The sequence below is a fragment of the Astatotilapia calliptera genome, chromosome 3 (assembly GCF_964374335.1).
Source record: "Astatotilapia calliptera chromosome 3, fAstCal68.1, whole genome shotgun sequence".
NCBI lineage: Eukaryota > Metazoa > Chordata > Actinopteri > Cichliformes > Cichlidae > Astatotilapia > Astatotilapia calliptera.
The window spans coordinates 52,851,393-52,874,373 of NC_137424.1; the positions used below are offsets into that span (position 1 = coordinate 52,851,393).

The 22,981-nt window shown below is 42.7% G+C and overlaps 2 protein-coding genes across 5 annotated transcripts in view; one reads left to right on the plus strand and one right to left on the minus strand.

Moving 5' to 3' along the window:
* LOC113019060 (uncharacterized) overlaps window positions 1-22,981 on the plus strand; it is a 73,067-nt gene that overhangs the window by 575 nt on the left and 49,511 nt on the right. For 2 of the 4 annotated variants that reach the window (XR_013906172.1, XM_080298517.1), the window contains exons 1-4: window positions 218-417; window positions 3,842-3,953; window positions 17,527-17,641; window positions 17,915-17,981. The gene's annotated coding sequence lies outside the window, so the exon portion shown is untranslated. Of the gene's footprint in view, window positions 1-217; window positions 418-3,841; window positions 3,954-17,526; window positions 17,655-17,914; window positions 17,982-22,981 lie in introns of those variants that run through there. The other 2 variants (XM_080298518.1, XM_080298520.1) reach the window with 2 other exon arrangements.
* Window positions 21,274-22,714, minus strand: LOC113019054 (uncharacterized). The gene is made up of 2 exons (XM_026162540.2): window positions 21,931-22,714; window positions 21,274-21,592 (listed from the first exon to the last, which is right to left on the minus strand). Exons 1-2 carry the CDS (start codon window positions 22,630-22,632, stop codon window positions 21,305-21,307), a joined length of 990 nt encoding a protein of 329 aa, XP_026018325.2. The 5' UTR covers window positions 22,633-22,714; the 3' UTR covers window positions 21,274-21,304.

Below are 22,981 nucleotides of genomic sequence, written 5' to 3' on the forward strand. Positions count from 1 at the left end.
ATTATTGTTGTTATTATTGTTGTTATTATTATTATTATTATTATTGTTATTATTGTTGTTATTATTGTTGTTATTATTATTATTATTATAGATGGGTAAATGCGTTGTTGCACATGACACAGCCGGCGTTGTTACCCTTTAACCTCAGATACATGTATTTATGCTGTTTTTATGCGTAATAAACGGAATAAAACACTGATCTTGGCACGTCGCCTCCAGCAGGAAGTGATCTGCTGAGCAGGCACTGCTCTCGTTAGCTACCAGGTTCATTTGACGGGGAAAGAAAAGTGAGCTAGAAACAGTCGAAAATGACAAACTGTCCCCACAGTCTGTGCGGTCAGGGAGATAACGACCTTAGAGAGTTGATACCCAGGCTTATGTACACACCGCAGTTTGGAAACAACGTCTGGACTTCAGGTAACATCTTACTAGCTGAACTTGAGCTAACTAGCTAAAACCTTTGGGAAATATCCAGAAAATGTGGAAGTGTTCAGGCGTCCCCATGATTATTGATGCCGCTCAAATACATCCCAGCTAATGAGACACTAGTTAAGTGTTTCAACTGAACCAGAGGAAGGACTAGAACAATGTTTAGCTTAGCACGGCTAATAAGCACGACGACATCGACAACAAAAGTCTGTTTATAATCCACTTTTAGTGTATCTTATGGTTTTATTGAAACTAGTCTTAATTTTTCTGACCCCAGTATAAGAAGGAAGTTAATGCAATATAATTTTAAAGCGTTTTTATTATTCAACTGGCTGCGCAAGCCGTCACTTTCAGTTCTCCACTGTCGCCACCCTGGTCTGAAAACTACTGTTTTTAAAGACCAGAGAGACACGATTAACCAACTGGCCACAGCTGGGTTGACCAGTCTCTCCCTTTAGCACTGCCCCTTAATCCACTGGACCACCCCTCCCCTGCAGCTGAGCCACAAACCAAACCCTGCTGCCACTGTGACATTTCCTACGATTTACCCACCCAGGCCACTCCTGTTCTCTTGAATACCAGGGGCCTGAGGGTTTTTTTTTTTGTCAGTAGGATGGGGCTTAAATGTGGATACCTGGGTCCTGCTGGAGGCCAAGGTCTATGGTGGGTAGGTGGTGGAATGTGGTTGTAAGATAGCAAGCTACCGGGGGACTTGACCAGGGTAGGGTGTTGGTCCCTGGGGCCTGCTGGAGGTCAAGATGGTGGAGGGCAAATGTGTGTGCCAGGGCAAGCTACTGAGGGAGTGGACCAGGTTATGATGCGAGTACCCGGAGCCTGCTGGAGGTCAGGGTCAGGCTTCAGCTTTCTTTCTGTCTGCTCAACTGGTTTAATCCCAACATCTGCTCCAGTCTGCACGCAAAATATCCTTGGGCAAGATACTAGATACAGGTTGCTTTTCGATGCATATGCAAATGTTAGCTAGAAAGCAGTGCTCAGAGTAGAAGAACACTTTAGAAGAACATGTCTATTTATTAATACTCAATAATTCCACAACCAGGAGCTTAGCCTTTATTTTCCAGGCTATTTATTTATTTACTCTAATTATTTCTTGTTATTAAAAATGCCAAACTAACTGCAACACACACATGATCAAAACAGACACAGAACAACCAATTTTATTCACCTTTTAATTCTATCTAACTAAAACTGGTTTGAATCCGTTAGTGTGACTTTCAATAACTTATAACAAACAAAAGTGACAATATGCAAATATCAAGAATTGCTGGATTTCTTTGTGTCTACATGACTCAACTACGTGGTGCACCACATAGTGCACTACCACATAGTTGAGTCATGTAGACTCAACTACGTGGCACTACCACGTAGTTGAGTCTACATGACTCAACTATGTGGTAGTGCACCACATACGTGGCACTACCACGTAGTTGAGTCTACATGACTCAACTATGTGGTAGTGCACCACATACGTGGCACTACCACGTAGTTGAGTCTACATGACTCAACTATGTGGTAGTGCACCACATACGTGGCACTACCACGTAGTTGAGTCTACATGACTCAACTATGTGGTAGTGCACCACATACGTGGCACTACCACATAGTTGAGTCTACATGACTCAACTATGTGGTAGTGCACCACATAGTGCACTACCACGTAGTTGAGTCATGTAGTTTTCTTTATTTGAATTTCAGCAATCTCTCTCCAGATATTTCACTGGTGATTATTTTTTAATTATAATGAGGTGATCATTGTTATTTATTCACAAAAAGGTCAAAAGCTGTGGTGGAAAAAGTGGCCAGAAATGCACAGGAAGGATTGTCATTACTGAACAGGTCTTTTCCTGTGCTGAGTCACACATGTGCTGTGATGAAACTTGTTAGACCACAAACATCTGTAGTGTTTCTCATTTTCTCCCTGAGAACTGTGGATGATGTTTAATGATGATGTTTAATCGAAGTCTGATCAGTGGGTTAGTTTGATCAGAAATTTTCTTGCTTTTTCTTCTTTGTATACTTTGAACTAATGAAAAAATGAATCTGGCGCTCACACTGTCTGTGCAGTCTGCCAGCAGGGTGTCAGTAAAGAGCAGTGTTCAGCCCATAAGATCAGTCTGTGTCTTTCTTATTGTTTTGGAGGTAGAACTCTGTCGGCATGTCAAGTTTCTTTCTGACAAATGCAGAATCTTGCAGTAAAATCTGCCATCATTTATCTTTCCAGCGTTTCCATTGTTTATATTGAAGAGAAACAATGATGGAGTGACTGAGCGCTCAAAGTGCCTGTTAGTGTTGGTGTATGAGGTGAAATAGTCCCACTTACTTTTAATTTCAGTTTTCTGTGAGTCACAGCTCAGCAGCATGAGATGTTCATTTATAGCTTTTTATGGAAGTACATGTTTGCAGATTACATTTGTTTTCTCACTGATCAAGCTAGAGAGGGAGAGCTAGTGTTCTGCCTCATGCTGTAGACGAGTGGCTCTACGAGTCCACAGTGTTGGCTTCACTCAACTATGAAGGCAACACTGTGTAAAGAAGTGCTGTCTGTTGTTCAGGGAGGTTTATAATAAAGTGTGGCTTGTGTTGTGTTGTGTTGTGGAAAGTAGTTCCTGTTACATTTGCTGTGGGTCAGGATGCAGCAGGCATGTTAACACTCACAGCTGTGGGTCACATATGCAGTTTGTAGTTCTGTTCCTGGTGAACTCTGCGTGAACTCCCAACCAATCAGCATTCAACAGACTTCTGTGTCCAGCGGGTAGCGGGTGAACACCCCTCTCTTTATGAATTACTCTCAGCAGTCAGGCCCTCGTCCTCCTTCAGGAAGGCCAGGTTTCCGTCTGCTCCTGCTGAGATCTTTGTGTGTGATGCTGACTCGTCTCCTTTGGGCTTGACGCATTTTTCTCGAGGCTTCTGCAGCAGTGAATCTTTCTGCTCTGGTCCTATTAGCCTTATTCACTGTAATCATTTATAATGTTGTTATTGTTATTAGGCGTGGAAAATTAGTTTAAAAATCCAAACATGATTTACACAACTTTCCATTAACTTCAGCGCACCAAACTACCAGTTCTTATATTAAAAAATGGAGAAGAAGGATCGACAAATTCATGGCTTAAAACTATCACAGTAGAACTTCTTCTTTTCTTTTGTTCTCCACTTTCAGTTTACTCTGTTTTTCTTTTGAGGAAACACTGCACACCAGCTGAGATGTGTCATGTTTTTCAGCTAACGTTTTCTGCCACACTAGCTCTTTGCATTTAGAGCACAACGTTCAACTTCGGTCTCGTCTGACTTGAGCACCTTCTTCCACAAGTTTGCGGCGTCTCCTACATGGCTCATGGTAAACTGCACTTTTTATGTCTTTCTGTCAACAATGGCTTTCTTCTTGTCACTCTTACAGTTACAGTTGTCCTGTGGACAGATTCTCCCACCTGAGCTGTGGATTTCTGCAGCTTCTTCAGACTGACCATGGGCCTCCTGGAAGCTTCTCTGACCAGGATGACCATGTCTTGGTAGGTTTGCAGTTGTAGCATGCTTTCTCTATTTTTGGATGATGGAGTGCTGCTTGAGATGCTCTTGGGATATTTCTACAACTTTATCCCTGTCTGGTGACTTCCTTGGTCTTCATGATCCTGTTTATTAGCTAATGTTATCTAACAAACCACTGAGGCTTCACAGAGCAGATGTATTTATAATGAGACGAAATGACACACAGGTCAACTCTATTATCTAATTCGGTGACTCTGAAGGATCTTGATTGCACTGGATTTTAATTAGGGGTATCAGAGTACAGGGGGCTGAACACAAATGCACTGCACACTTTTTAGATTTTTATTTGCTTAAAAAAAAAAAACAATATTCACAAAGTTTAGCTTTGAGGACATCATTTGCAGTGAAAATGTGATAAATCACTGTGTGTCATATTGCAATACTCAGAATGTTGCAAAATGTTTAGAAATTACATTAATCTACTATCATGAGGGAAGTATTGTAATAAGAGCCTATCGTGGGCTGTCTGGGAATTCCCGCCTCTAGTTGCCCACTGTATTTATTCGCTGATATGCAGCATTAACATCCATCAGCACAGCCCCAGCAGGCAGCCAGTGTAAACCACATGTCATAATATTTATTGAAGGCTGTGTGGGAGTGCTGCTGTGGAGCTAACTGCTTTATGTTTCCTTTAACAGGGGTAAAGCAGCTATCTTTTTGCCACAGTTGCACTGGTGCACCTAACGTTTTTCTTAGGCTCACCAGCACAAAAGTTAGGCACACCCACATTTTTCAACCGCATCACTTAACACCGCAGTTTTACATGTGCACTTTTTTGGGGGGGAAATTTTCTGTCCATATAAACGATATTGATTTGTAAATGATTAACTAACAATCTTGTCAACCCAAAGTTCTTTATTTGGAGCACAGTTGTACAAGAAACGTTATTGAAAAAGTGCTGGTGCTTAAGGTGCTTTGGCACTCTTTGGCAATATTGTAGACAATGTTAAACTTCATCATCGTCTCAGCCTCCTCTGACGACCTGTTTTCTGCTGCCTGCCACTGAAAGGCAGTGGGGGAGAGAGCACACCACTTCTGTCCTCACTGGAGATGATGTCACTGATTTCTATAATCCATTCAATTCCGATTCACAAGGTCCTGATTTGATTCGATTCAGTCAGAAATATTATAATTCCGATCATTTATTAGCACTGATACATGTGAGACTTCATCAGAGGTGTGAGCATCACAGCAGATGCCTTTGTGTCAAAGTAACTGAGGATAAAACACAGAAAAACATGAAGGAGATTTTGCTGCCCTGGCTTTTTATAGCAGATAACCTTAAAAATGTTCTGCAGTAGATCAAAAACTGAATAAAAACACGAATCAACATATAAACATTCCCTGATGCTGCTGAAGTGAAGCAGAGCAAAGTTACAGAGGTCTTATTAGAGACGCATCCAAGCGTATTGCAATTTTGCATAATTTGAAAAAGTTTACATTTCTTCATTATTCAACAGCAGAAATGAGGCTTTCTTGTCTGACGTCATTTAAGTGAGAAAAAAAGAAAAGAAAAAAAGACAGCGGCCAACAGCGCTGTACACAACGGTAGACTGGTGGGTAGTAAGCAAGCGAATAATGCAGAAAATTGAGCTTTTTAAATGGGAAACTGTTCTTAAATTACACAGAGAGAGTGAGAAAAAGCTGTGCAGGAAGTGTGATTTTTATCGTGGTGGAAGCAAAACAGCAAAAGTAGGAGAAATGAATGACCACATTAATTTCTCCTACTTGAGGAGCACATTTGATAACTGAGGAAATGAAGGAGGAAATGAATGACCACATTCATTTCCTGTGACAGGTTGTTCTCATTGCAGCAGAACGCCAGCTGCTGAACCTCATCTCTGTACACTGACTCATCGTTGCTGCTGATGAGTCCAACCACGGTTTTGTCATCATCAAACGTGGTTACAGCTGTGTAGAGCGGTGCAGTCATGTGTCAGGAGAGTGAACAACAGTGGGCTGAGAACACAGCCCTGAGGAGCTCCTGTGCTCAGCCTGATGGTGCGGGAGAGGTTGTCGCCAATTTGGACGGACTGAGGCCTCTGACAGGAAATCTAGTATCTGCAGAGAGCGGTACTCAGTTCCAACTTGCTGAGTTAGTCAAACAGTTGTTGGGGGATAATGGAAACCCTCTGTTACTGTCACAGCTGCCGAGGCAAGCCCTGGGGTATTTGTGGAGAAAGGGACCCAAAATGCAACATGCAAAGGCTGTGATGTGAGTGAGTGTTTTTTTACAAGTGACCAAAGTGGCAGAAACTGGGAACGAGGAATGAAAAGCTACCAAAACCTATACTGGGAAAACTAAAGACACACCTGAAAACATGACACGAGACGCAGAACGATGAACAAAACACCGTCAAACGCAGACGAACCAACAAAGAGCACAGACCGACACCGACTATAAATACACACACAAGCTAATCAGGCATTGAAGCACAGCTGACCCTAATTCACGTGATGACAGGAAGACACAAGCTAAACACAGAAATAGCAGACACAGACCATCAAAGTGAAACAGGAAGTACAGTTTTACAATCACTCACTCAAGGACATGAACAAAATGCCGGGAGAGCGCGCAGGCAGGTATAACAAGACACAAAAACCAAAAAAACTTTAAGGACTGATACAAAATCAGAAGAAACTAGAATATAATAGTAATAAACTCAAAACGCTGAGTCAGCGACACAGGACCATAACAGTTAGGATGTTGGGTACAATGAAGATTTCTTGACATTCTCAGATTTTTGCTGCACATGTCGCTGGCAATGACTCAAGAGGACTCCCTCTCAGTTCGGGGAAATATGGTGGACTGAGGTGAATTTGTTGAGCCGTGCTTTTCCCCCCCTCGATTCTAGAGTCAAATGTGAGGCCATCTGTCTGACAGCCAAAGCTTGGTTCAAACTGGCTGCTGCAGAACGACAATGACTTTGCTTTTCATAACTGACATGTGTGCATAAAGAATTTTATGATAACAGCAAATACAGTACTGTTAAGTTCAAGATGGTGCTTAATGATCAAAGTGTGAGAACAAATGTGTACGAGTGAAGAGTAACAGGTGAGGGGGAATATATGATGCTGCTTCACTGTGGTTAGATGTGTGGTTGAATGAAGACTTAATCTGACACCATCGAGTAAAATGACCAAAGGAAAGGGTTAGGGTTAGGCTTTCATCCAGATGTAAAGACAGAGTGAAAAACTATTAAACGACTGATAGATGATCACCATTAATATCAGTTAAAACAGCACAACAGTGACTGAGAGCACAAAAGATCACATTAGTTAATTTTCTGTTTGTGTTCCTGTCATGTTTTAAACACAAACGTTAGAGATGTCTTACAGTATACAGCAGTCTAATGGTCCTGTGTGTGTGTGTGTGTGTGTGTGTGTGTGTGTGTGTGTGTGTGTGTGTGTGTGTGTTGTGTGTGTGTGTGTGTGTGTGTGTGTGTGTGTGTGTGTGTGTGTGTGAGTGTGAGTGAGTGAGTGAGTGAGTGTGAGAGAGAGAGAGAGTCGTCTTTTATCAGTATTGATGGTGTTTAAACAGGAAATTACAATCACAATGTAACTGAAGTAGCTTTGAGTGGTTCAGTCATTCAATAGTAGATTAGCGTTAGTTTAGTGTCACTGAGCTACTGAATGAGTCCACTGAGCCTCAGCTGGCAGACGGCCAGCCTGTCAGTTGTCTGACAGTATTGTTGTGAGTGCAGTGGAAGTGACTGTAGAGAGAGGGAGAGACCAGGCCTCACTGTTGGGCCATCACTGATGTTATTGTGACAGTCAGAACAAAATGCTTATGGCCTGAATTTAAAAAGTGGACTCCAGACGACTAATGCCCTCAGTTTGTTCCACTTTCAGTTACATTCAAGCACTCATATTATTGCTGAATGAACCAGTAACCCTTACCAGCAAAGTCCCAGATTCAGAGACCTACTGAGGCCTCTGCTGCTTGAACAATGCTGATCATTTTAGTGCAAATTTGGCAGCAGGTCAAAGTTATGTCTGTGTGAAGGACTGAAACCTGCCTGGTTACACAGAAACTTCCTTTGATAGTTCTTATGATGGAGTCTAAACTAAGCTTCAGGTTCCAGCCTGCCTTGAAGACGAGGAGTGTGAGTCAGTGCACATGACTGACACCATCAAATATATTTAAAGTTAACTTGTTACTCCACTCATTTTACACTCATGCATAGATCATATGCTTTGTGTTACACTCACCGGTTCTGTAGTAAATCCCACACAGTCAGTCTGGAGTCATTAATTACAGAGAAATTTTCAGAGTTTTCATCTCAGAAAATTAAGAACATTATTTTAGACTTAGAAAGCTGCAATTTTACTGCAGAATTTCAAACAGTGCAACATTTAAGAAGTTTCGTCTTCCTTTCTCTGTTTCCTCTTTCAACATTTCTTTGTTTCACTTTTAACCAAAACGTGCAGTTGAAACATGAAACACGGGTTGATTGGCTCGATTCTGTCATTGCAGTGGAGTGAATACTGAAGGGAAAGTTATTTGCATATACTACAGACACACTATAGATGGATAGGGATCCTTCACAGTTTGAACATCACATTAACATAAAATTGGGCAGATTTAGTGACATTTTGAACATTCACTAAGTGCTGTGCAGCTGAGTGACTTCAGTCTATTTATGCATTACCTCTTTGTTGTGGTCTGGCACATACTGTGCATTCACACACAGTTAAAATGAGGTTTTATTTGCATAAACTGCTGAGGAGCATCAGTTCATTCATGTACAAGTAAACACAAAACCCCATTTGAGTTTTTATCCTGATGATCATGTTTTTGATCCTGAGGATCAACTGAGGATGATCCTCTTCTTAGCATCATAAAGGACGGGTACTCGAGAGGGGATATTTGATTAGTCACAGTGAGTGAGTGACAAATGCAGGGTCTTCTGAAGCAAAACATGAAGAAACAAGTGGTGGTTCAAGACTTTTGCACAGCACTGTGTAACTGTATAGCTGTACTCATAAATGCCCCACTCGTTCCAGGATGTTGAAGTGTGCATTTGTTGACACTTGGTTCACATTCACTGCCTGCTTGTTTCTCTTTACTCGTGTCATCACAGTCTGGTTCTTATCCACAGTGTATGTTTGCCTCAGGCAGTGAAAACAAGTCTTGTCTTTGCAAAATACCCAAATATGCAAAGTATTGTTTTGTTGGAGGTCTGACCTCTTGTCACCAAAGGAATATATGGTATAGTGTCACATTAAGAATTTATGATGAATGAAGGAAGTTGCCAAAAAAGCATACATGTGCATATCTAGATGGAGCTTCATGTTAATCAGTTGTTCAGTGCCACAGAATTTGCATGAATCACTGTGATATAATTATGTAAATACGGTGGGTTAGTGCACAGTAAGATAGATAAGATAAGACTTTATTGTGTGAATGTGTGTGTGAATGGGTGGGTGACTGGATATGTAAAGCGCTTTGGGGTCCTTAGGGACTAGTAAAGCGCTATATAAATACAGGCCATTTACCATTTACCATCCCACAACGGGGAAATTTTTGCGTCACCTCAGCTCAGGTACAGATATCAGAAGGAAATACAAAAATACAATAAGTACAATCAATGAAAAAAAGTAAGATAATACACTATATACAATGGTAGCATACACAGTATGTGATTATGGATATGGTTGGAAATATGCAAGACATAAACTATATAGCTTGATATAGCTATTGTACCACCACTATTCCTGTTTATAGACATGTACACACACACACATGTACACACTAAATATACATATGTATACATATACATACATATATACCTGCACATGTCCATACACATGGAAGGTCCATTATCCATGAAGTGGTGACCGTGGATGTTCACAGTGTCCAGTGACTTATGACATCGTGATTGAGGAGTTATAGAGTCCAACTGCTGTTGGGATGAATGATCTGCGAAAGCGCTCTTTCCTGCAGCGAGGGTGTTTCAGTCTCTGACTAAAGGAGCTGCTCAGCCCACTCACACACTCATGCAGTGGGTGATGTGGGTTGTTCATGATGGATGTCAGCTTTACTAACATCCTCCCCTCACCAACCACCTCCACAGACTCCAGGGGACATCCCAGCACGGAGCTAGACCTCCGCACCAGTTTGTCAATCCTGCTCCTGTCCCTGTCTGTGCATCCACTCCCCCAGCAGGCCACTGCATAGGAAAGGGCAGATGCTACCACAGTGTCATAGAATGTCCTTAACAGAGTCCTGCAGACTCCGAAGGACCTCAGTCTCCTCAGCAGGTGGAGTTGACTCTGGCCCTTCTTATACAGGATGTCTGTATTTGTAGTCCAGTCCAGTTTATTGTTGAGGTGAACACCCAGGTACTTATAAGAGTCCACTATCTCAATGTCTTTCCCTTGGATGTTCACCGGTGTTGTGGGGGGTGACTTCCTCCTGAAGTCTATGATCATCTCCTTTGTCTTTCCGCCGTTGATTTGGAGTACGTTGGTCTCACACCAGCCAACAAAGGCACTGATGACCCCCCTGTATTCCTGATCATTCCCGTCTGATACGCATCCAATGATGGCTGTATCATCTGAGAACTTCTGTAGATGGCAATCGTCCGAATTATAACAGAAGCCTGAAGTGTAAAGGCTGAACAGGAAAGGTGAGAGAACCGTGCCCTGTGGTGCCCCCATGCTGCAGATTACCACCTCGGACACAAAGTCATGGAGCCTTACATACTGTGGTCTATTGGTAAGGTAGTCGATGGTCCGTGCAGTCAGCTGTTTGCCTACTCCGGTTCCCTCCAGCTTCCCTCTCAGTAGTGCAGGTTGGATGGTGTTGAAAGCACTGGAGAAGTCAAAAAACATGATCCTCACAGTGCTCCCCGCCTGCTCTAGGTGAGAGAGGGATCGGTGTACCAGGTAGATGACAGCGTCATCCACCCCAATTCCAGAATGGTAGGCGAACTGCAGGGGGTCCAACACTGAGCCCACCAGTGGCCGAAGGTGGTGCAGGATGAGCCTTTCCATGGTCTTCATCAGATGAGAAGTCAAGGCAACAGGCCTGAAGTGGTTGGGCTCCCTGGGGTGTGCGATTTTTGGCACTGGAACCACACAGGAAGTCTTCCACAGTTCAGGAACCCTCTCCAGGCTCAGGTTGAAGATGTACAGGGCCACCTGACAGAGCTGGTCTGCACAGTCCCTGAGCAGTCTGGAGCTGCTTTGTGTTGGCAAACAATAGAGATTGACAGACCACGTGACTTTCGCGCATTGCATGCCGGGAACTCGTGGCAAAACAATCCAAGTACCTGCATCAAATGCAAGCATTTGCAGCACCGCAAAACGTTCATTCTTCGGTTCCAATAAATTCTTGCTTTTTCTTTGCCCCCCAAAAAGGTATGTACAAAACGAAGGAGAACCATGCCGGTCTGTACAAAGACAGACTTGATGAAAAGACAAAGAAAAGATACGAGGAAAAATCAAAGGAGTGAAAGGGTCAGACCCTTACGAGCACACAGAGGGACAAAAGACGTCAGCGTGCTGCCCAACTTTCACCACGCTCATATTTATAATCATACGGTTCTTGGAGTGAGTGCATACACTCATGAAGTTTAGTAACTTCAGGTCACTGCAACAAGCCCAGGTACAGTTTACCGACGGATGGGTGCAGGACCTTGAAATGCACCGTGTAGAACGAAAGACCATCGTACGTATCATAAGTTTACCAGTCTCACAAATCGTCTTCATAAATACACATTCGTTAACGTTTATTAATAGGACCTTTAAGCTCAACGGTAATTAATTAGTAGTGGAAATAATTTCTGGTTCGCGTTACAGAAATGTAGCAGTGACAACAATATTGTATGCTGTAATCGTACTGGGCAATTAGTGATACAAAAAACCTGTTTTATCCTGTGAATAAAAGTATATGTTTTTGTCAATGTACCATAATAACAGAAGCGAAACGCAATATTGTGTCAGGACAATTCACTATTTATGCACAATAAATAAAGGAGCATAGCGCGACAATTTCTGCTCAGCGCCAGACTTGCTTGTAACCTATATCACCAATTATGTTAAGAAAAATGACGCATTAACTACAACAGCAGACTGACCTTTGTGGAAATGCTTGGAGCAGACTAACCTGTGAGCTGGAGTGTTCTAGGACGTTATATTTGGTCTTTGAATGGCTGCAATCCAGTCGCCTCTTTGTTACTTCGGAAACATGGCTGAACAATTTCTCTTCAACGACGTAATCCGATAACAACCGATCTCTTTACCCGTCGGCTTCCCGTGGCTGTCATGCGACCGGCTATTGCAGTTAATAATACAACAGCTTCTTGCCATTTTTGTGTTTCTTTTTATCGCTGTGTGACTGGTTTCAATTGAAACCCTGCGTGCGCTAGTACCTCTTGCCACGAGTTCCCAGAGTTCTTTGCGGTTTTACCCCTGAGTGACGTCACATTTTCAATCTCTATAGATCCAGGGTTTTGCTGTCCCTTGTATGGCAGTCAACGTACTGGGAGAAGTCAGGGAGAGTGACAGATAGTGAGGCATGATTGAAGTCCCCAGAAATAATAATGAGGGACTGCGGATGTGCCGTCTGTAGCTGAGAGACAGTGGAGTGAATGTAATCACAGGCTGCTGTAGCGTCGGCTGAGGGTGGGATGTAAACAGTCAGCACAATAACGTGTGAAAATTCCCTGGCCAGGTGGTATGGCCGGACGCTAACTGCCAACAGTTCAATGTCTTTGGTACAGCTCTGTTCCTTCACAGTGATGTGCCCCGGGTTACACCACGTCTCATTGACATACATTGCTAGTCCCCCACCTCTCCTCTTACCACTCTCCATTGCATTCCGGTCCGCTCTAACCAGTTGAAAGCCATCCAGAGTTGTGACAGAGTCCGGTGTGTGGTCCGTGAGCCATGTCTCAGTGAACAGGAGGAGGCTGCTCTGCTTGAAAACCATCTTAGGTCTTGTTTACAGCTTAGGAAGCTTCAGTCTAACTCAACAGCTTCAGACGGTGAAACATTTTAAGAAGTTTTGCTCTTCCTTTGTCTGTTTTTTATTTTTTTACTTTGGCACAGTCGAATATACAACTTCAAAACATCTTCAGAGCTCTTTGTTTTATTTTTAACCAAAAACTGTGGAGTTACAATATGAAACATGTTTAAACACCACATCAAGCATTCTATCCATTATTCCATTGATTAATCGAGTAATTGAAAAGGAATAACATTTGTCTTCTGAGCAATGATAAATATTCAAAAGGGAAAAAAACTGAGAATACACAGTACGTCACTCTCACTCTCTTTTTCTCTGAAAAAGTGCGAACATCTGCATGAACTGAGTCATTCAGAAACTTCAGATTATTTGTGATACTTTCACAACTTCTCCTCTTCTTTGTGCTCCGCAGAATATTCTGCCTCTGTCCGTCTGTGGTTTTATCTCGATATCCTGTTTGTGTGAGCCTTTTTTGCAGTCACGTAGACATTTGTGGAGTCTTTGTAAGAGAGAAATGTGTTTTTTTTTCTGTCTGCATTCTGCATCCATGCAGCTGGAGCTTACCCTCCCCCGTCCTTTGCAACATATTCATCCGCTCAGTGTTGTCACCCTCTACTTTTTTCTTCTTTTCATGGATTTTACTGGCTGGAGCAATTTTCTCTTAGGAAACCAACACAAACTGGGATAAATGTAACTACTGTTGCTGATTACTTACTTATTGATTACCGTACTGTTACTTAAGCTTGCTTTGAGCTCTGTGTGGTTTATTTTTTGGAAAAATGAAAAACAACAACACATCTTAAACTGCCAAGACAAATAACGAAAGTTTGACTCGCACTTTTATTATTACATCATGGCTGAACTACCCTTAAACGTTTTTTTTTTAAACCAAAACCAAGTGACACAGTGTTGTATCTTTTATCTACCTGCACTGTGACACTCTGCGGTGTTGTCATGGGCCATACTTACTGATGTGCAGATAGAGAAGTTAAGAAGGAGAAATGGGAAAGTCTGTTTGTTCATGTTGTTCGTGTGAAGAAGAAAAATCAGCATTTGCAATAAAACGCTGCTGATATAAGTACAGGTTGTTGTTAGTCGTTGGCTGAGTGCAGTGTTTTCTACTTTGCTTTCTGCTTTTTCACCCAAGCAGAAATAACAAGAATGAACTATGTTATTACAAATTTATAAACTTAATATTGTTAATAGAGTTTTGATCATTATATGCACTAGTTTTGGTCACAAGTGTGGGTAAAAGAACTTTAAAAAGCTGAATTTAGTTTTAAAGTGAGAACAGTTTCTGAGTGTGTGGCTGTGATCTACCAGATACACAAGGCATGTTGTCCTCAGCTCCCTCTTTCTCTGCATACAGCTTCAGTTTCCACTTTGAGCCATGCACCCATCTAATCTAAACATCACTCCCCCTCACTTTGTTAAGATGTCTGACAGCAGACACTCAGCAGGTAGGCGTGCCATCCGTAGCTCCCTGTATAGTCTGTTAGTGCCTGTTGAGTACTGTGTGCAGTTGTTGCACCTGTGCACCGTGTCTTTGTCACGTTTTTGAAGCTGACAGTGAAACTCTGTTGCCGTGTTTCTTTGTGACTAATGCAGTAAAATCTTGATTTAGGATAAAATAATAATGTGGGAAAACAGTCTGACTGCAAAGCAAGGTTACACGATAGAGCAAGGTTTTCATAGAAAATGAAAGAATTTGGTACCTTTTTCATGAAGCTCGATGCTTTTTGTCTTGCAACAATAATATTACACGTTTATTTCTGCATCTCTGTATACCATTGTTTATTTTTCCTGCTGCTTGGTGGCTCAGATTGGAGTGTAACATTGATGCAGATGTTAATTTGTTCAACTTCAGGGACTCACAGTGTGTGTTAGTGTTGGTGTATAAGGTGAAATTACTCCTTACATTTAATGAACATGTTTCTGTGTGTTACAGTTTAGCTTTCACTGAGAGCTTTCCTGGACAGCTTTTATTTATGCACATCTTTTCAGGATGCATTTGTTTCCTTTGTTTCAGCAAGAGAGAGAGAACTATTGTTGAAGGAACAGAGGCAAAACACTCAAATTGTGATTCTCGTTCTGTATATGAAGTCTGAGGTTTCATGTTGAGGATCTTCTAAAAGAATCCACCCTTAGTTTTATCAGTGTATAAATAGTTTTCCAGGAATACAGATACAGACGTGACATGAATGTTGGCTGCACTCATTAAGACAGGATTTCCTTCCTCTTTTTTTAACAAATATTTTCCCTCACCTTTCATTTGTCCCTACTACTCATGACTTCCCAGAGGTTTAACAAAAAAGATGTTTTCATTACTCTTAAAAAAAGTCTAAAGGGCAAAAAAATAAAAAAAATACTGATGTCTGGGGAAGCCTGTGGTTTTTTTGTTGTTTCCTTTTTTTAATATAAAGGCCTGATACTTGGTCGGTTACCCAGTGGTGACTAATAGTTCTTTGGGAGTGACCTTATTGGTACAAAAGTGTGTGTGTGTGTGTGTGTGTGTGTGTGTGTGTGTGTGTGTGTGTGTGTGTGTGTGTGTGTGTGTGTGTGTGTGTGTGTGTGTGTGTGTGTGTGTGAGTGTAATGATTAATATCACTCAAGACCACTTGGAAAATGACAAAGTCTGGCTGCTCTTAAGCAAAATATGAAGAAACAAGGAGTGGCACAAGACTTCTCTTCACACTCTGTAACCAAACAGCTGTGCTCACAAATGACTCACTCGTCACATTAAGATCAAAGCTGTGCTGATCTGCTGTTCTCACTACTTTTTTGTGTTTTGGTCCAAAGCTGAGCTTGGCTCTAAGCTGGTTTCAGACTCAGAATACTTTATTGATCCCTAGGAGAAATGATGTTGGTTACAGTGCTCTAGTACAAACAGTAACAAAAACAGACAATACAAGAAGTAATAGCACAATATATACATATACAAGAAAGAAGAGCATGTGTAAAAAGGGTGTAGCTATTGCAATAAACAGTGTGTTAGGTGGAGGAGTTGTACAGGGAAATGGTCACAGGCAGGAATGACTTCCTGTGTCGTTCAGTGGTGGTTTTTGGTAATCTCAGCCACTCACTGAATGTGTTCCTGTGGCTAGCCAGTACATCACGGGGTGGGTGGGAGGAGTTATCCAACATTGTCTTTATCTTGGACAACATTCGCCTCTCTGACACCACCTTAAGAGAGTCCATCAGCAGCCCTCTACTCCCCCAGCATGCAACAGCATAGAGGATCGCACTGACCACAACAGACATGTAGAAAATCCTGAGCATTGTCCGAGAGATGTTGAAGGACCTCAACTGCCTCAAAAAATAGAGACGACTCTGGCCCTTCCTGTAAAGTGCTGTGGTGTTTTTAGCCCAGTCCAGTTTATTGTCAATGTGTACTCCAAGGTATTTATAGTCCTCCACAATGTCAACACTGACCCCCTGGATTGAAACAGGGGTCAAGTGTTTCCTGGTCTTCCTGAAGTCCACGATCAGTTCCTTGGTCTTTGCCACGTTGAGCTGCAGATGATTCTGCTCACACCACGTGACAAAGGAGTCGACCACAGCCCGGTACTCTGTCTCATCATCCCTGCTGATGCATCCAACCACCGCAGAGTCATCAGAAAACCTCTGAAGATGGCAGGTCTCTGTGCAGTGGCTGAAGGGTGAAGAGGAAGGGGGAGAGGACAGTCCCCTGTGGTGCCCCTGCGTTGCTGATTACCTTGTCAGACACACACTGTGGGAGACGTACATATTGTGGTCTTCCTGTCAGGTAATCAACAATCCAGGACACCAGAGAAGCATCCACCTGCATCGCTGCTAACTTATCACCCAGGAGGGTCGGCCTGATGGTGTTGAAAGCACTGGAAAAGTAAAAAAACACATGACCCTCACAGTGCTCGCCGGCTGGTCCAGATGGGTGTAGACATGATTAAGTAGGTAGATGATGGCGTCCACGGCTCCGAGGCATGGCTGGCAAATTAAAGGGGATCCTGATGTGGTCTGACTATGGGTCGGATGAGCCTTTCCAGGGTCTTCATGATGTGGGAGGTCAGTGCCACAGGCCTGTAATCCTGGGGGCCACTGGGATGTGGCGTCTTTGGTACAAGGACGAGGCAGGATGTCTTCCACAGCACTGGGACCCTCTGCAGACTCAGACTCAGCATGAACAGTTTATGGAAGACTCCACAAAGCTGGGGGTCACAGGCCTTGAGGACGCGGGGGCTCACCCCGCCTGGTCCAGCAGACTTGCCTGAGTGGAGTCTCCTCATTTGCTTCTGAACCTGGTCATCAGTGAAAGTGTTGGGGCGGGGAGGGGTGTCAGGATTCTCACCAGAGGCAACATGTGAAGAGAGAGGCAGGTACAGCGGTGTGGCTCTGGATTTCAGGCTGACTGCAGGTGAGGTAGTAGGATGTGTGAGCTGCCCCTGCAGTGCCAAATCTGTTTTTACATGTTTCATTCTTGCAGTTTCACAGCATCAGGCCCTGATTGTCGTTCCTCAGTTGAGTTTTCACTTTGAAAACCATCAAACACTTGAGATTCACACGTGTTTGTTTGTGTGTTGCAGGAGTTTCGCTCTGAATCCTGACCTCCTCTTTGTGCTTCTGTGGCTTATGAGGCCATAAATTGGTCACCATGGCGACCAGCAGGATTATTGAAAGTCCCTCGTCTGACTTACTGAGGTCAGCCGTCACTGTTAGTGTTTATCTCATATTAAGATAAGATAAGATAACTCTTTATTGTCATTGCACAGTCATACATAGTACAGTAGTACAATGAAATTGGAAAAACTGTCCTACGTCGGCACTACATATAACACAACACGACACGATATGACACATCACAACGTAACAAACAACACAACACAGTATATTAACTTAGTATAAAAATCCTGTGTAAGTATGAATGAATGGTGATTAAATTAAACAAATAAAATGTATTTTTCTTTTTTCCAGTGTTCACCATCACTCTGCTCTGCAGCTGGTCTCCTTTTCCACTTTGCGGTCACTTGATGTTGAAGAGGTGAGTGTGTTAGAGGAAATGTTAATGTCAGGTTTAGTCTGTATGCACTCAGAGGTCATTTGTACCTGCTGCTGCTGCTGTGGTTGTAATGATGTAAACCCTGATTGGTTGGATAGTTTGAGTGACAGCATTTACTGAGGCAAAGCAGAACAGCTGCTGATCCTGAGCTACTCTTACAAATGAAAGATCAGTGAAGAGCTTCCCTCACACAGCATATCCTCTACTGCACATGTGTCAAAGTCAAGGCCCGCGGGCCACATCCAGCCCGCGAGATCATTTTATATAGACGTACTATTATTGTTATGCATGGCCCGGCGATATGAGGCGCTAATAATGTACAAACTACAGATCCCATAATGCAGCGCTGCAGCCTCTTTGCTGAGCGCTAGGCTAACTGGGAACATTCCCGCGTCAATCAAGTCAAACTTTTTGCGAAGCTAGCCGCTCACAATGGTGGAGAGAAAAGTTGATTCTGAAAGCAGAGCCTTTCAGCGCAGTGGGTGACTGAATATATGTTTACAGACATGCTGGTAAACCTGTGTGTCTTATTAGTGGAGCTAATGTGGCTGTAATTAAGGAATTTAATTTAAGACGAGACAAAACGTCAGGATAAGCTGAAAAACCTAAATGCAGAGCAGAAAATAAAGAAAGTAGAAGAATGAAGAAGAATCTGACATGTCAGCAGACGTTTTTCACCAGAGCAAAATCACAAAGTCAAGCTGTTGTGAAAGCAAGTTTTATTGTAGCAGAGGAGAAAGCCACATCAGCCCGCTACCACTCTGAAGAGCTGCATGATGGAGGTGTGCAACGTCTTGTGTCCAGACAAAACGCAGATTTTGGCAAATGTGAGCCTGAGGAGAAATACGATTGCTGATCGGGTTAGTGAGATGGCCACTGATTTAAGATATGTCAAAGTGTAACTGACGTGAAACTTAAACAGATGGAGGGCCGGTGCTGTGCGGTGAAAAAAGCAGACTAGTCAGCAGGATGTGAGTAAAGATGCAGGAGGAGAACTGTACCGGTGAGTTAACAGCATATCACAGCATCACACACCAGGAAAGGCTGTGTGGTAAAGTCCTAAAAATGGAGCATGTAATGATCACCGTAACGCAAACCGTAAATTTTGTCTGAGCTAAAGGTTTAAATCACCGTCAGTTTCAGTCTTTTATGTGGGAAATAGATTCAGAGTTTGCCGACATTCCTCATCATACAGAGGTCCGCTGGCTGAGTTGGGATAAAAGTTCTCAATAGAGTTTTTGAGCTCAGCAAGGAAACCTGTCAGTTCATGGATATGGCATGTATGATGCGGTGAAGGCATTTCAAGTGAAGCTGTCACAAATGCACCAGTGCAACCTGCCTCACTTTCCCTGTTGCCAAGTAATGTTGAACCAAGTCAGCACACTTTGCTGAACTACACCTGTGCAGATTCAGATGGAGCTGCAGTGTAATGATGCACTCAGGCAAAGTACGACACTGAATGGCCCGAAGAGTTTATTAGTTTATTAGTTCCATTCCTGAAGCAACGCCCAGCTCCGTCTACATGCGGCTCCAACCTTGTGTTTGCTTTCATTTATTTTTTCTGGGGTTTTTGGCAGCATGTTCATATTTCTAACTTGCATAATTTTGACAGGATATATTTTTATGAAGAACAAAACATTTAAAGTTAAAGTTTCTTTTAAGTTTATTTAATCTGGAATAATATTCCTGTCTGTTTTTATTCCTATTTATGTTTAAAAAAACATTGTTTTAGTGTTCAATAAATGTTTATCTTGTTTGGCCCGCGACCTAAAGTGTGCCTTGAGTTTGACACCCCTGCTCTATTGGACCTGACTGAACAGCCAGAGCCTGATGTTCACTACAGTCATGGGCAGAAGAAGCACCAGTGTCAAAAATGAATCACAAAGCTGTGTTTTTGTATATTTACATGGTGATAAAAAGTCTGTAAAGTGGTGATCTGTGTTGGGGTCCTTAATGCTGACTGAAAATAGTTTCTGACTTCTTAATGAAAAGTACCTTAAAAAACCCTTTTTTAAAATAAATATGACAGGGAGGGTTTTATGGAAATAAAGTAGATGTATTAGCTGTATCTGAAAATCCTTATCAGGTGATTAATTGAATTCACCCTGTTTTGGTGAACTTTGTGTAGATTCACACTTTTATTTAAAGCGAATAAATGTCTCGCCTTTTAATTTGACTTTGTCTGCCTCTGTGTCCTGCATTTGGTTGCGCTGTCATGAAAGTGTTGGTCATTTTACAACATGAGCATTATTTTGTCTTTCCTGAAGGCATATTCAGGAAATGAGGATTAAAACGAGCGTGTCTGTTCATTTGCTTTTGATTCATGAACAGCCTGGATCAGGTCCAGACACTTTCTCCCAGTGTGTAACAGCCTCGGTGTTTCCTGAACCATTTGCCTCCAATAACCTTTGTCTTTGCTGGGCTACACTGGGAAACTCTCCACAGAGGCATTCAAAGGGAAAAAGAATCATTCTTGTGTGTGTCCCTAATTTCTACAGTTTAGACAATTTAATCAGTTTGTCAGCAAATAAAACCTCTTATATCTATCAGAGATGCTGGCTGTAACCTCATGTTTGAGATCGTTTCTCCTCCTGATTTATAGCTGTTAAATTACTGCCTGTTCGTAGCTTGAACGAGGACCTCCCTGTCTCACAGCACCACATCGCTGCCCAAGGAGGCTCAAACTCGCTTCTACTTCCTCTGGAAATTGAGGAAAGCACAAGTCCCACCTGCCCTAATGTGCTGCTTCTACTGGGAATTTTTATTTAAATATGAATAAGTGAATGAACGAGATTCACAGCTTTAGCAAGGACAAGCTTACCAAGAAACCATACTACAGAAAGAAAATACCAAACTTTACTTATGCTTGTCCATATTTGATTCTTTGAAATATTTTCTCATTAAGTCTAAATGTTTCAGAACAGATGCGATCAGCTTTTGTTTCCTGTGGCTTTTTGCCCTCTTGTGATTGTTCTGGGTTGCTGAAGTTTTCCATCACCACTTCATCCTACAACCTATAATCTAAAATTAAATCTTATAAGAGGTTTATAAACGGATTATTTCCTCTTGGCAGAAAACACCAATAAATCAATAAAACACAAAAGTGTATGTGTTTGTGTGTTTTGTTTTGTTTTTCTTTATGGTCCAAGTTACTGAAGTTACTGGTGTGCAGATACTGTGTAACTTGATACATGTAAACACAGACGGTGAATTTAGACACGATAGGAAGACATGGAGACACTGATGAGCATCTCCAAGTAAAAGAACCAGTTCCTTTATTTAAAAAAAGATGTTTATTTAATTTTTTATTCATTATTATTGTTGTTATTATCATTAGGCAGTAGGGTAATTTCCTCTGGAGCATCAGGTGGCATTTTAAAGCCATTTGTAGAGACGTGCTGATCTCCTGATGACTGGTCGTGATTGGTGGTATGGCACCCGTTTAGTTGGGCTCCGGTCTCCTCATCTCTCGTTTCTCTCCTCCGTTTCCGGCCCAAGAGGAAAGCCAGAGGACCAACGATCCCAGATGTTACAGCTGCTGTTACAAGGAATGTGATCACTGTGATCCCTGTCCTATCAGAGGACTCTGATGGCTGTGAGGACAAGAAAACAGGAACCAGACATGTTAGTGAGTGTGGTTTGTGCGTAAATTTAGCCAGCGTAAATTTAAACAAACCAAAAACACAATACATGTTTCTGTGCAGTTATGTTATCTACTATGCAAGGCATCAAATTCAGGTGTTGGTGGAAAGCCTGCGTGCTGTGACATCACCCCACTGCCCTCCACTCAAACACTGACCCACTGCTCCGAAGCGCTGACTGCAAATCTGGCAGAGTGGCGCCAGATTCAGATGCGCCAAACGCGCCAATAACGAGCCATCAAAGCTTGCTGTTCAGTGTGCAGCTATTTAAATGTGGTCGGTGTACTTACCGTCGGTGTGGTTGTAGGCAGAGGTGTGCTATCGGCTGCTGTGGGGAGTTGAGGGGGGACTCGCAGGCGGACAGCAGATCGGTGTCTCTCTGGCTTGTCTATGTCACAGTAATAAACTCCTTCATCTTGTTGCTGGACTCCCTTTATGGTGAGGGACAGGTCTGCTTGTCGGTCCCACTCTGATGGTATCGACACCCGGCTTGTGTCAACGTCTTCCCCGTACGTGATTCCCCCTGTTTTAGCATCCAGCTGAAGCACCGCGTTTCCATTTTTCCTCCAGCGCGCAGATTTCACCGACTGGCCCGCGATGCCGGAGCGGCACGGGAGTGTGGCATCCTCGCCCTCGGTTACATCAACTTCAGAGGGGACAAATACTTCCAGCTTGATCGCTTCCAAGTCTTTGCCGTTGCATGTAAACTCGTACAGCCCTTCGTCGTTCAGATCTGCGTTGTCCAGGATGAGAGAGAGCCCTCTGTGATTCACGCGGTGTGAATGTTGTGGTCCGGGTTTCCAGACGTTTTCCAGGGAGGCGATCAGCTCCGTGCTGGCATCATTCCTTCGTAGATTCAGTGTTCCCCGTCCCTTCAGGCACTCCTCTGACAGCAGAAATTCAACGTCATCTCCTAAAGGAGCTTGGATCAACTTTCCTAAAACCTCGCTGCATAAAAATAGAAGAATGCACAAAAAGCTCAGAGTCTTCATCCTGTGAATGAGGAGGTAAAGTGTCTAGCTCGTGCGCTTTTAAATAAGGAGAATGTTACGTAGGCAGAGGCAGTAACGCCCACCGAAGGGCAGCACCTCCTACCGAAGCAGACTTTGAAGTGTGCATTCCTGCCATCACGATCTAGTTACTGATCTAGTTACTGAGTTACTCATACTCATACCGTAGTTTTGCCGGGGAGAGGGAAATAATGATATTTCTACGTAACAGAAGACTCATCATAACATTACAACACACGCAGAAGCAATGACAATAATAATAATGACTGTATTACGGTCTATATTACTATATTATAGCATGTCTTCTTATTAAAACGTCTGTGTGACTTTA

Coding starts and splice junctions, on each gene's coding strand:
- LOC113019054 (XM_026162540.2), bottom strand. CDS start 22,632: ATGAAGACTCTGAGCTTTTTGTGCATTCTTCTATTTTTATGCAGCGAG. Junction 21,593..21,930: donor TGCCTACAACCACACCGACG/GTAAGTACACCG, acceptor TTGTCCTCACAG/CCATCAGAGTCCTCTGATAG.